Genomic DNA, 14255 nt, shown 5'->3' with positions numbered 1-14255 from the left:
TGCCGGCCTCACCGAGTCCTGAGTGGCCCCCAGGAGGAATGCAGCCCCTTCCCGGACCCGGGACTGATTGATGTTCACACAGAACGAAATTTCACACGTCCGTCTGCTGTTCTCTTTCCGCCTCGCTGTCCGCCTGCCTGTCCTTCCTTGCAGCGCGAGCCTGGTGCCAAGTGGCTCAGAAGTTCACGGGCGGCATCGGAAACAAACTGTGCGGTGAGTGCCCAGGGACAGGGGCGGGCAAGGTCGCGCGCTGGCGGCCCGCGGGGTCCAAGCCGTCTTCTCACCTCCGCATCCGGGTCAGCGGAGTCGGGGTTTCCTGGCTGCGGGTGGGCGGGAGCGAGGGAGCCGGGCCCGGCGGAGGATAGACGAGGCCCGCGCTCGGTGTCCTTACCCAGCCCTGCTCTACGGAGACGCCGAGAAGCCGGCGGAGAGCGGCGGGAGCCAACCCCCGCGGGTCGCCGCCCGGAAGGCCGCCTGCGCCTGCGACCAGAAGCCCTGCAGCTGCCCCAAAGCGGATGTCAACTACGGGTTTCTCCATGCAACAGGTAAAGGCTCTCGCGGAGCCCGGGGGCGCCCCTGCCCCTCTCTCTGCCCCGCCCACCTCGGCCGGTGGGGACCCGGCGCTGAGAACCCGACAGGGGCGTCGAGGTGGCGGCGGAGGCTGGACCTGCCAGAATCTTTAGATGAAAGCGAGAAATGCGGGACCTGCCCGCTGGGTCCAAGCCCCCGAACCTGGCCTCTGAGCTCCAAGAGGGCTCTGAGGCCGTGGCGCTCTTCCCCCAGCGCGGCCCTTGGGTTGGCGGGTGGCCGATGGCCCAGGCGCTCGTGCGCGCACTGAATCGATGACGGCTGGCTTCCCTAGGCCGCTGGGGCCTCTGGTGGGACTCGGTTTCCAAATGTGCCCGAGAATGCAGAATTGTATAATTTTTTTAGGTCTTTAGATCACGAGAGTGATTTGTAGCTGCAATCGCACAGGAGAACGATTCCATTCACATGAAACCCGCGCGCCAAGTTTTACCCCCGTGCGCTTACACACCGTCTCCCAAATGTATGCCCGCGCACACACATGCAGACACACACACGCACATGCTCTCTCTTTCACACACACACACACACACACACTGACTTTAGAAACAGCAGGCCTTCCTAGCCGACCAGAGATACTAGGGCTCCTGTTCCACTTTGGTTTGCCTGAAGGCATTCAGACAAACACTTCTGACGTGAAATATTTCCGTAAACACGTGAGATGGCTTACTGAGAAACAACCTTTAGGACGAACTCCTGTGACGCAGATAAACGCAGACACACGCTCTTCAAAAAAAGAAAGTAAACAATATAAGTTATGAATTGAAATGCAGTCATTTGGGGAAGAGGAGAAGTCGTAATTTCTCTCATTCATTCCCTTCACCTTTGAAAAATGTCTCCCTTTTAAAGAAAAATGTTCTGCGTTTCCAAAAGCTTTATTTAACATGAAATCTCTCAATTCAAAGAAATGTTATTGCTTTATCAAGATCTTGCCTTGAATATTTTCACAGTAAAATTAAAATGTGGCATTTTAATTCCATTCTTTAGACCTGCTGCCGGCGTGTGATGGAGAAAGGCCCACTTTGGCGTTTCTGCAAGATGTTATGAACATTCTACTTCAGTATGTGGTGAAAAGTTTCGATAGATCAACCAAAGTGATTGATTTCCATTATCCTAATGAGCTTCTCCAAGAATATAATTGGGAATTGGCAGACCAACCACAAAATTTGGAGGAAATTTTGATGCATTGCCAAACAACTCTAAAATATGCAATTAAAACAGGTATTGTCTCATCGAAAATAATAAAGCTCTTTTTTCTTTTACAATTTTTATTTTATTTTTTTCTATAAAATGTTTTGTTTGATGGAGTTACTGATATTTTCAAAATTAAGTTATTTTCATCACGTAAAAAATAGTCATTATTAGAATGATTCTAATCCAAAACACCTTCCACTGTTATTGCTCATGCTTCTGAAGTTGATAATGTCAGAAACATGATTTAAGTATAAATCATCAGATTTTACGTTGCATGTATTTGGACACGGAGATTAACCACTGGTGTAGAAGCAAACATTCATCAGCAGAAACCAGCAGAAAGAACTCAAATGGAGAAAGAGAATATGGAAATAAAAGCTCCAAAAATGTATGATCCAAACAAAAGCCCGAATACCAGTGCTGTGCTGGTATTTTCTTTGGCATAAAACTGGTCAGAAACAGCACTCACCACCCTATTAATCATTGAGCAGGAGGGATGTTTTCACATTGTGTTAAAAGGCCAACCTTTCAGATTTGAATTCAGATTTTCACTTATTTTTAAGGAGATGTGCACAACACACAAGCAGACATGACACAGGCTAGCTTAGCAATTCAGCCATGTTATATATGGATGTGTGTTCCTCCCAGCCACTGTGTATGTGAGATAAAGGAAAAAGGGGGGAGGGGCAAATCAGATATCCTTAGGGGGAAATTTTTTTAAATGTGCTTTTGTGGTCTCTGGGCTTTTCACAGGATTCTTTATATTCCATCCATGTTACAGCTTCGTTTATAACATTTATTTGGGTGCATTCCGAGCTTTCATGTTATCTACACAAAGTCAGCTATTCATCTGCCCAGGTCTTGATTAACCTCGCTTTTTACAGTGTCTCTAATCATCCTGATACACGATGGCATGGCATTTCATTAAGGCAATAAAAATAAGTATGAATGAATTTCCAGGGGCGGGGAGAACTTTATGGATCTAAATTGATGTGTAGCCTTTAAAAGATTTGCTGGCAAATAAAAAATGTGAAATATGACATGAACATCACCATAGAAACGTCATCTTTTTAGATTGCAAATTTTTTGCTGATGAATTAGCAGTATTATGCTAATCAATAACAAACATTCTTAAAATGTTTGCTGTGAGAAGTTTAGTTCTTTTTTTCTTTTTGTTCACATTATTTATACCAACAGAGAAGAAAGGTAGGCATACAAAAAGCCTTGGGACATAGATTTCTATCAAAGTCAGGCTGTGGAATAGGAGTTTTGAAGGTGTATTAGACATCATCCTCAGCGTTCATAAGGAACCCACGTGATGTTTATACCAGGCATTAAAAATTTTCCTACCCCTCCTCAGCTTTTCCTGCATTCATAGTGCAATCCTGAGTGATGCTTTTAATTCATTTTTTTGACCCATTCCCCATACCTTATATTTAGATATGTTAATAGTAAATTGCTACCTATTGTTTGTATTGCTACCAAACCAAAAGAACCTTTGGGAATGTTTTGTGTCTTCATCCTTGAAAGCTAGTGGTGCCTGAAATGCAGTCTAAAGAGTTAAGATAATGGGAGCTGCAAGTCAGTGAAAGTAATAGTTCTGTCTATCAGTGTTGCATTTAGGGCCAGGAAAAGATGGGCTAATTCAATACTCAGATTTTGCCATAATGCTTGTGAAACTGTTAGGTATCACTGTAATGCATTTTATTTAAAGTTCAGATAAAAATGTGATGGATTAAGTTGGATTTCTAAGCAAGGCATATCAATTCAATCTCTCAGTAGTTTTCATAACATATTTAGTCTGCTGGCCTTTTCCTTCAAATAGCATTTCAAAACATTAACGGTAGTCATTTTCTCTATTCAGCTGGCAACTTTATAGATCTCTGTGCTATAACTGTCATACTTGTCATCTAGTACTATTTAGGATATTTCAAATTAGTTGCCATCCCTGCTACTACCAGACACTTTAATGCTTCTCAAGAGATGATTTTATAAAATGCATATTATCATCTTGTTTCTACTGAGAGACCTTAACCTGATTTCCACTAGGGCTCCAAGCTTAGAGAGGAGTGAAGGGCAGTGGGAAAATGAAGTCTTTATGGATTGTTAAAATTAGCTCTGTAAAAAGAAATGTTGGAACACAGAAAACTGAGCAGAGAATGATAGAATTCCAGAATAATTTTCATTTGCAGAGATCATTAGATTTGATGCTGGTGGTGGTGGTGTTGGCTGGGGAACAGTAGGACTTAAATGTGGTCCTGAATCTTTTCCCAAACCATCAGACAAAGGGAATTAAGTGACAGTAGATGAGGCTGCCCTAGTGTGAGTGTTGCCAGGACACAAAGAGCAGTTTGGACCGACTTTTGGCCTCTTCCCAACTGATCGTGAGCACCAGGGTCAGAGTTGCCTGAGGCTGGTTGTTCCCAGAGTCTGCGCATCCTTCCGGGCTCATTTGCTAGTCTGCAGGGAGCATCCCTGAGTCTAAGCAGCCGTTCTCACATCTCAAGCTCACCATCTTCCTGGCCGCACAGGCTGTGTGTGGCCACCCGATGCCTGACGCAGTGTGCTCTGCTCCCATCACAGGGCCTGGCAGGGTGGCGACAGCAGCAGGAAGCCAAGGGCTGCAGAGACAGCTGACCGATGGGGGCAGGTCTCACAATTCCTTGGAGAGAGCCCTGCCTGGATTTGCTGGGCAGCCCTGGGAAGCAGCCTGTAGGGGCCACAGGACGAGAGCAAATGTCATTAGGGGTATATTTCTGCTAGACATCAAGAGGGCCTGTTGATCTGACCTGTTAAACCATCTCCCTCCCTATTTTCACATCATGATCAGGGAATGAAATTTTTGAGGCAGGAGAGATTCAGGTGAAATGGCAGAGCAAGGTCAAAAAATATAGAGGGAGGAAGGGAAACCTAGCAATGAAAGCGTCAAACTTGTTTTCACCATTTACAGAAAGTTATCATCAGGGTGGACTGGCCTTCTGATATCCAGAGGCACAACACACCCATCACAGTCTCTCTCCATCTTATGCAGAGGTTTCATTCCCAAGTTTCCCTAGAGTTAAATACTGTCTAATCATAGACACCACATTCATCCAGAAAATGCATATGAATTGGGAGAATAGATTAATGGATACAGTTGATCATTCTTATTAATTTCCTCACTTGAAAAAAAAAGGCTTAGGGAAAGAGAAATGGAGGAATGAAGGAGCATCGGGAGGGAGGAAGCGGCTGTGATTTCAGCTGCGAGCATAATGAAATGGGGAGTCAGTGAGGCAGAGAGGAGTGAAGGGTTGCTCCAGACGTCAGCAGCCACAGCAGCAAAAAGGCCTTCTCACCCTTCATGGATGGGTAAACTGAGGGGGTCAGCGTCAGAGGTAGAAGGTACCCCATGAGGCCACAAGGACATAAAATAATGCTGGAGAATGCACAGTAGATGCACAAGTCCTGATCCCGCTAAAATGTGCTCCTTCCCAGCTTCTATCTTTTCCCCGTGTCTAACTCTCCGGCCACATGCCTGAGGCTGATAAGAGAGCACTCCAGTGCAGGATAAGCTAGCCATTGGCTTTTGTCCCTGCTCTTCCCCATTGCCTTCCTTTATCTTGTTTCGCCTGTGCAGGAGATGAGAGACGATCACATCCCAGGCTTTAGACAGATGTCCAGGATGTGGAAGATACCTTTTTATCAGATGTTATTTCCATAATGGCCCATCTTCTAAAATTTTTGCTGCTGTGCAAATCACGGACCTATCAATGACAGGCTTTTGTGGAGCAAGAGGAAAAAACCAAATGCTAATGACATATTTATAATCACATTTTAAATAATAGCCTCAGGAGAATGTGGATGTCAGTCCATTTAGAGAGTTTTAGAGGGATCTAGAAGTCAGTTAGATAAGCCTTGCAATGGACTAATCAGTCCATTGAATATATTTTTATGTATCTTGTTGATAAAACAGTGATGTTGGCTGTATGTGACCTTATTTTAAAGCACAACTATGAAGGAGCTCTGTTGTTTATAATTAACAAAGAAGAATTGACAAGAATTAGCTCTGTCTGTCCATGCCATCTTTAGACAATCATCACCTTTTGAATCCAGGGCAAATCACTCAGCGGAGTGTCCTATTTTCTCATTTTTGCCCTGTCTTTTGTAATCATTAGCCATTTGTCACTGATATTATTATGAATGTTGGCATGCCTGGCGGATGTCATGGTATGACTGATTCTCAGAACGACTGCAACAAAAAAGGACTTCTGGCAGCATGAGTGTAAATGAGAAGTAACCTGTCTGAATAGCTGTGGGTTGCAGTGGCATTTTAGCTTGCAAAAATATTGAAAATAGAAAAGAAACTCGTGTGCAAATTGCAAACCACATTTGTTATTTTTTATAGGGTATGATTAAAGGAAGATTTATAGGGTATGTTTTAAGAAATATCAAAAGCTAAAGTAGTCTTCGTGGTTAGAGGAAATGCTTTTATGGTGTGTGTGTTCTTGCGCATACACACGTGTGTACATGTTGGATTTCTACTTACAGATTTCCTGTTACTGACAGATCTTTCAAGGTCCTTTAGCTAGAGAAATCATGTGTTTGAGAGGAATTTATTTTCATTGGAGGCAATCCTGATTCTGGTATTCCATTTTATTCAGGGCATCCTAGATACTTCAATCAACTTTCCACTGGATTGGATATGGTTGGATTAGCAGCAGACTGGCTGACATCAACAGCAAATACTAACATGTAAGTAGCCAAATGTGCTTTTATGTAATTTAGGATAATTGTTAGTGATATTCCATAGTCTTTACGTCTTATGTGAAAATCTGTTTTTATTAAATAGCCACTAAAATAGTGATACAAACTTCTGAAGTGTGAGTGTTCACTTTAATGTAACAGAAAGTAGTTCTGATATATCTTTCATGTAATCAAACTCAACAAAATTTTTAAAACACCAAAGAGACTTTTTTCTGACATGTTTGATTTATTTTTGTGCATAATGTCAAAGACAAATGGGACCAGATATTATATTTTAAATCATGTTACTCTGCAATATTTTTTTTTATTCAATACAATAAATATCTCTTGTGCGTTATGTTAGTAATTGGAGCTCTTGACTGTAGGGATATAGAAAAAATAAACCTTTTGGAAGGCCTTTTTGAAATAATTTTCTCTCTGCTTAATGTTATAATCATAACGCTTGTAAATGTATGTTTTGAAAAAGGAAATAGTTCTGTAGCTATTGTAATGATTGTAAATTATGTATTTGAGTTACAGAGGTAAAATGTGGCCATTACTACATTTCAGGTTCACCTATGAAATTGCTCCAGTATTTGTGCTTTTGGAATATGTCACACTAAAGAAAATGAGAGAAATCATTGGCTGGCCAGGGGGCTCCGGTGATGGGATATTTTCTCCCGGTACGTGATATTTCAACTTTCTTTGTGTCTTTTCTTCTAATATGCAATGCCTTGTTGTAAACCTAGGGAAGATTAAGTATCTAGCCTGTGTCTCTGCTTAGGTTAAACAGACTGTGTGTTGATCAAAAGAATGAATGTGATTAAGTGCACATGACCATTGAACATGCCTCCAAGCTAAGTAACCCACGCTTGAACAGCAGTTATTTGTGTGCAAAGCGAGCATAATCAGAGATGGTACTTACCCAGTGCTTCTACTGTGATCCTACAAGCAGGATGTATGGATAATGTGGAACAAAGGAATCAAGATTCCTAATAAGGAAATTCACTCTCTGACGCTCTTCCCAGAATTAGTGAAAGGAAATGGGTAGCCTCATTTAATAAAGCATTTGCTGTTCAAGGGTGCATAGCAAGGTAGATCTACTCCATAGAGCATATGGACCACTCTGTCTTTGAAATAACAAGCAGCAAAGTGGATTTACACTAATTCCAAGGAGGACAGAGCATGCCTTGGGAGAGAATTTCTTAGAGCAAAAAAAGAGGGTGATGATTTCTTCAAGAGCTTTCTCATCCCTTCTCTTCTTTATCATGCCATTCAGTCTTTTCCATCCTGCCTTTTATCACCAGCCATTGCATTCTAAGCTTCATTATTTACACCTCTTCCAGCCAAGAGAATCAACCTGAAACAAAAAGCTGTGTCCTTGGTTTACGGTTCTGTGTGAGACCTTGGTTTGATGAAGAAAAGAAATAGAAGTTAGGAAGGCAATGGAAAGAAAGTCACTGACCCGTGGAAAAGAAACCCGATGTGCAGATCATCAGCTAATCAGTGGCAGGAGCGGGATTGATTAGTCCGCTGAGAAAGGACCCACCTGAGAGAGAGGCCAGAGCAACACCTGTCGTTGTGTCAGACAGAGCAAAGGCCAAGTGGTTGTGATCTCTCTTCAGCAAATCTACAGAGACACGCAGATGATGAGGCGGGGGTGGGGGAGAAAAGAAAAAGTGGAAAGAAAAAATAAGTAAGCAAGAGTGACCCCAAGACCAGGGCTTAAGTATGTTTGCCTGCAAGCTCTGATCAGCTATTTTATTTCATGTGTTTAAAAATATAGCACAATTTTTCAGGTGCTGAAGGAAAAGGTGTTAGTTAAATGGAAGGGAAAATTAGCCTTTTAAAAAGTCATTGAACACCAGCTGTGATGAATTTTAAGCTAGCCTTTATTTTGTAGGGCACTTAGTACTTAGTTTTCCTCTGGAAAACTATGCTTCTTGAGGGAGCTTTGTCATCATTGCCTGATGCTTTGAAAACACTTTTTCATGAGGAATGAGGTGGGGTACAGAGATCCACGTCATTTCTACCTTTCTTCTTCCCACCCTTGTGTGATGGGTATAGGACTGATCTGTCCCTGAGATGAACCAAGAACATGCTGGGCTCTATTTTTTTCTTTTATTTGCATTTATTTTATGCTGAATTTATTCCCGTGCCTTAAGTTTTTATGGTCCCCAGGAGGAGGGAGAGAACAACTGTACCTGTTGACCCTGAAAATTTGACTAATTTGACTAAGAGCTGGGCCTAATTTACCTGGTTGGTCTGAAAAACCTACATGCCCCAGAAAACATACACCCAGAGAAAGAATTCTCTTCGGCAGTTCTGCTAGGCTCAGAGCTTACCCTCCACCCTCATTGATGATGGGGGATTTTCACGTGGAGACGACTTCAGCTTGAGCATGGGAATTATAGGCTTCCTTGGAGCCTAAAGACCCATTTACTCTTACCCCAAGACGCAAGCCATAGATGTCACACTACAGGGCAATGCAGACATTGCAAAGTTGGGAAGAGACAGCAGAAAAGGTCATTGCAACCTGTTTCTGCTCTGCTTTCTACAAGACATCACAGAGGAGAAATGGCTCATCACCACCTTACTGGCCATGGATGCTATTCCCGGGAGCATCCAGCCTCGCTCCTGCAGTAAACGGTCTTACAATTTAAGGGGTGGGGATAGAGAAAGCCACACATCTTATGTGTCTGGGATCTAAAAGTCTCATTCCCTGGGACTCAATGTGAAGAGTTAGGTCTGTGACTTAAAACATACTGCCTCATACCTCCATCGATAATACCCAAAGGCTTCATGCTTCGTTGAAAGTCCTTTAGGATTCCTAGAAGAAATCTGCTTTTGTGATATCACCTACACTGGGAACCAGAGAAACATGCAGCACTCCTTACTGCTCAGCAGGTCACAAAGCACAAACACTAAGGAGTGGCTAGGAAAGAAAGCTTGGCTTAGTCACAGACCTTTTCCTAGCTAACAAGGTTTTCATAATGTTTCACCTCTTACTTTTATTCATGTATTTTATTTTTTATTTTTTTGACACAGAGTCTCACTCTGTCGCCCAGGCTGGAGGGCAGTGGCACGATCTCAGCTCACTGCAACCTCCACCTCCCGGGTTCAAGCAATTCTTGTGCCTTAGCCTCTAGAGTAGTTGGGATTACAGGTATGCACCACCACGCCCAGCCAATTTTTGTATGTTTAGTAGAGATGGGGTTTCACCATGTTGGCCAGGCTGGTCTTGAATTCCTGACCTCAGGTGATCTGCCCACCTCAGTCACCCAAAGTAGCACTTGCTTTTACATCCTTTCTTAGAGGAAATAAGAGCAGGTAGGGCTCACGCATTTGTCCTCATGCCTCTGTTACGCAAAACGGTCTTCTCTGCCCAGAGGCCCAGAAGCCTCTTTCTCTCACTCAGGGCTGCTGAGCCTTTAGCCAGAGGACAGCTGAGCTGCAGAGTGAGGTGTGGGAGGGCAGGGCTGGAAGCCTCAGAAGAAATGCATGTGAAGAGCACTTTCTTTGGATACGTCTTCCCCTTTCTCTTCTCCCCTCCTTCCTTCTCCAGCCTCTTTAAGAACAACTAAATTCTCAAACAAGGTCATTTTGCTCTCCCCAAGGGACATTTGGCAATATCTATAGATACTTTTGATTGTCTGGGGGAGGGGGTGCTACAGGCATCTGGTGGGTAGAAACCAGGGATGCTGCTCAACACTTTATAATGCCCACGTCAGCCCTCACCACAATTACGTTGCCCAAAATGTCGGTAAGTGCCAAAACCATGAGCTAGGATGGAATTTCCTTTCGAAGCAGACCCCACTTCCAGCATCCTACAGTCTGCCTTTCAGGCCGGGTGTCTGCTCAGAGCAGGCGTGACCTGGATTCTGCTTCTCCTGCGTCTCTGGAGTCCAGAAAGGAAGGAATCGCCCTTATTTTGACTAAGGACAGAGGCATGGATCTGGGTGATGAGTCCTGTGTGCCAGGCGGCCTGCTTAAGTCAGAGCCCAGGGTTCAAGAGGCAAAGGTCATACCCCTGCCTGGGCCATTCAGCTTGACATGGAGCCCTCCTGCTCCTCAGCCACCAGGAAGGAGAGTAACTCACAACACTCTCGTGACAGCAGGGCTTGGCGTGTTCCCCTTGGGCAGGAAGGAGAGGCAGTACCTTCACTCTGCCCCATGGCCTCATGTCTTCCATGCCAGCATGTTAATTTGCATTCATAACAATCTGTCTTTCCTGAATTGCAAACATCCTAAACTTCCCAACAGCCCTGGGTTTTCTTTGCTTGTCAAGTGAGACTCTATAAGACACAAATCTTATGGTGTGGAATCCCTGACAACCTTTGGATGACACAGAAAAAGTAACACAATATGGACTGAAAATTCTCTTAGTTGTAAGTTTTTCTATAATTATGAAATGAGTTTTGTTAGCTAATACAATTCTATTTCAATGATGTCTTTGAGAGGAAAGAACTAGTTTAGAGGGAATGAACAGATGAGTATGATAAGATAGAATTGGAGATATATCTTTTATGACAGGGGTCCCCAACCCCTTGATGGTGGATCGGTACAGGTCTGTGGACTATTAGGAACCAGGCCATAGAGCAGGAGGTAAGCAAGGGGTGAGTGAGCATTACCGCCTGAGCTCTGCCTTCTGTCACATCAGCGGCCGCATGAGATTCTCATAGGAGCGTGAACCCTATTGTGAACTGCGCATGCGAGGGATCTAGGTTGCATGCTCCTTACGAGAACCTAATTAATGCCCAGTGCTCTGAGGTGGAACAGTTTCATCCCAAAACCATTCTCCACCCCACCCCCACCCGCCCCTGACCCTCCATAGGTGGAAAAATTGTCTTCCACGAAACGCATCACTGCTGCCAAAAAGGTTGGGGACTCCTGCTCACTAAAAATTGTTGATGAGGCCAGGTGTGGTAGCTGACACTTATAATCCCAGCACTTTGGGAGGCCGAGGCAGGTGGATCATTTGAGGTCAGGAGTTTGAGACCAGCCTGGCCAACGTGGTGAAAACCAGTCTCTACTAAAAATACACAAAAAATTAGCCTGGCGTGATGGCGCATGCCTGTGGTCCCAGCTTCTTGGGAGGCTGAGGCAGGAGAATCTCTTGAACCCAGGAGATGGAGGTGGCAATAAGTGGAGATCGTGCCATTGCACTCCAGCCTGGGTGACAGAGTGAGACCCTGTCTCAAGAAAAAAAAAAAAAAATGTTAACAGCTTACACCAGTAACAACTGATTTATCTTAATCCAAGTGCAAGGCACTGAATGAGTTGAAATGAAAAAAAAAAGGTTTCTCCATTCGGATATAAGCAGGATTTTACAGAACTCATGCAGAATGACCACGTTCACAAGCTGGGATGGAGGCAAACCTTTTGCTTTTGAATTAAAAACCCTCTTCAAAGGGCTTCCAACAAGAGTAGAATCCACTGCAGTTCCAGTTAGTGACTGAGAGGGGGTGTGGCGGTGGCACCTGTCCTGTCCCAATGTACCCTCTGGGGTAGCGCCTTTGAGTCTGAGGATTCAGTTTAAAGATAGTCAATAGGGTTTTCTTCTGAGTCCAAGGAGGACTCAGGTCAATGGATATAAGGAATGTTGCTTGCATGTGAAACCAGGTTGATAATAAATAAAGTAACTGTGTGTTGCTGTGCCCTTTAGGTGGCGCCATATCTAACATGTATGCCATGATGATCGCACGCTTTAAGATGTTCCCGGAAGTCAAGGAGAAAGGAATGGCTGCTGTTCCCAGGCTCATTGCCTTCACGTCAGAGCATGTATGTGTTTCTGCTCCTTCCAAGTTTAAGGTCATGTTCCATAAAGCCCTAGTTGAAGGAATGGTGGCTGGAAATGCATTATCCCCAGAAGCCCTCTTTCTGGAAGACACCTTGGGAGAGAATGGGGGAGAAAGCTGAGTGGTACTATGGGGTGTCCTCCTTGACTCTTTGAAATTCAGGAAAACCCTCAAAGATAAAGGAGCAGCCTGGGCAATACAGTGAGATCCCATCTTCACAGACAATTAAAAAAAAAAAATTAGCCAGGTGTGGTAGCACAAACCTATGATCCCCGGATGCTGAGGTAGGAGAGTTACTTGAGTTCGGGGGGTTGAGACTGCAGTGAGCCGTGATTGCACCACTGCACTCCAGCCTGAATGAAAGAGCAAGACCCTGTCTAAAAAAAAAAAGAAAGAAAGAAAAGAAAAGAAAGAAAAAGAAAAAAAGATAAAGGAAAATGTTTTTAGCTCTAGTTCCTATCCTTCTCTTCTGTGGAATCAAGTTGCATGTTAAGGGAAGGGGAGGAGGAGGGAAGGCAGAGTGACTGTGAGCTCATTTGGACCATTGATGCTAGGGCCATGTAAGCAAAACTCCAGAGCAGCCTTTGACACAGATTTTTGTTTAAAAACTCAGCCCACTGATCTGATAGATATTCTGCCCTCATGGTGCCTTGAGTTTTTTTTTGAGACAGTCTTGCTATGTCACCCAGACTGTAGTGCAGTGGTACAATCACAGCTCACTGCAGCCTCAACTTCCCAGGTTCAAGCAATCCTCCCACATCAGCCTCCTGGATAGCTGGGACTCCAGATGTGTATCACCATGGCTGACTAATTTTTCTGTCTTTTACAGAGACACGGTCTTGCAGTGTTGGCTAGGGTGGTCTCAAACTCCTGGCCTCAAGTGATCCTCCCACCCCAGCTTCCCAAAATGCTGAGATTACAGGCGTGAGCCACCATCATACCCAGCCTGAACGATTTAACATCCATCTTTAGCTGACTTGACCAGAGGTTTTGTTACCATAAAGAAATAGCACCGGGCCAGGCATGGTGACTCATGCCTGTAATCCCAGCACTTTGGGAGGCCGAGGCAGGTGGATCATTTGAGGTCAAGAATTAGAGACCAGCCTGACCAACATGGTGAAACCTCATCTCCACTAAAAATACAAAAAAATAGCCAGGCAAGGTGGCGGGTGCCTGTAATCCCAGCTACTCGAGAGGCTGAGGCAGGAGAATCGCTTGGACCTGGGAGGCGGAGGTTGCAGTGAGAGGAGATCGCGTCACTGCACTCCAGCCTGGGCAACAGAGCCACACTCCGTTCTCAAAAAAAACAAAAACAAAAACATAAGACTGTTCCTTCATGATCTCTGCCTCACAGTAGCCTGGGTTCTGGAATACGGCTGCCTCAGAGACGATCAGGAAGCCCTCTGATGGCCAGGGAACAGGGAGGGAGGACGGGGCTAGAGGAAGACTCCTGAAAGGAAATGTCACTCAGGAGGCGTAGGGAACCGTGGTGGGTCTCAGATGCAGATCCACCGTGAAATTTTTCTGTCTTATTTTAAGTGAGGTGTGTGTGTCCGTCTCTGTGTGTGCCTGTATGTGTCCATGACAAGGAAACAGATTGGAAACCTGTGGATACAGTTCATTACCACAACAGTGGCCATGAAATTAAAGGAAACTAGCAATTCCATGTTAACAAATTATCAAAGCATCTTGTTTTCAGTCATGTTTTGGGGTTTTATTATTTTGTTATATGTCCTTCTTCAACGTATAGGGGTCACATTGAGCAAAGACCACAGCCTAAAGTTACTTAGCATCTTACCTTTCTATTGCTGCTGGAACAAATGATTACAAACTTTGTGGCTTACAACAATATGAATTTATTACCTTATAGTTCTGGGTGTCAGAAATCTAAAACGGGAAAAGCAGGGCCGCATACTTCCCGGAGGCTCTCTGGGAGAATCCATGTCCTTGCCGTTT

General features: G+C 44.3%; 1 protein-coding gene across 2 annotated transcripts in view; it reads left to right on the top strand.

Moving 5' to 3' along the window:
* Positions 1-14255, top strand: part of GAD2 (glutamate decarboxylase 2) — an 88139-nt gene that overhangs the window by 1408 nt on the left and 72476 nt on the right. The window contains exons 2-7 of one of the 2 annotated variants that reach the window (XM_009214120.4): positions 154-213; positions 396-545; positions 1573-1806; positions 6420-6510; positions 7072-7184; positions 12167-12282. In XM_009214120.4, the coding sequence (XP_009212384.2) occupies positions 154-213; positions 396-545; positions 1573-1806; positions 6420-6510; positions 7072-7184; positions 12167-12282 (764 nt within the window). The remainder of the gene's footprint in view (positions 1-153; positions 214-395; positions 546-1572; positions 1807-6419; positions 6511-7071; positions 7185-12166; positions 12283-14255) is intronic. The other variant, XM_031652459.1, reaches the window with a different exon arrangement.

Source organism: Papio anubis, chromosome 11, assembly GCF_008728515.1.
Source record: "Papio anubis isolate 15944 chromosome 11, Panubis1.0, whole genome shotgun sequence".
NCBI classification, from domain to species: Eukaryota; Metazoa; Chordata; class Mammalia; order Primates; family Cercopithecidae; genus Papio; species Papio anubis.
Note: the sequence above shows the minus strand (reverse complement) of the source record. Positions and strands in the feature narration are given on the sequence as shown.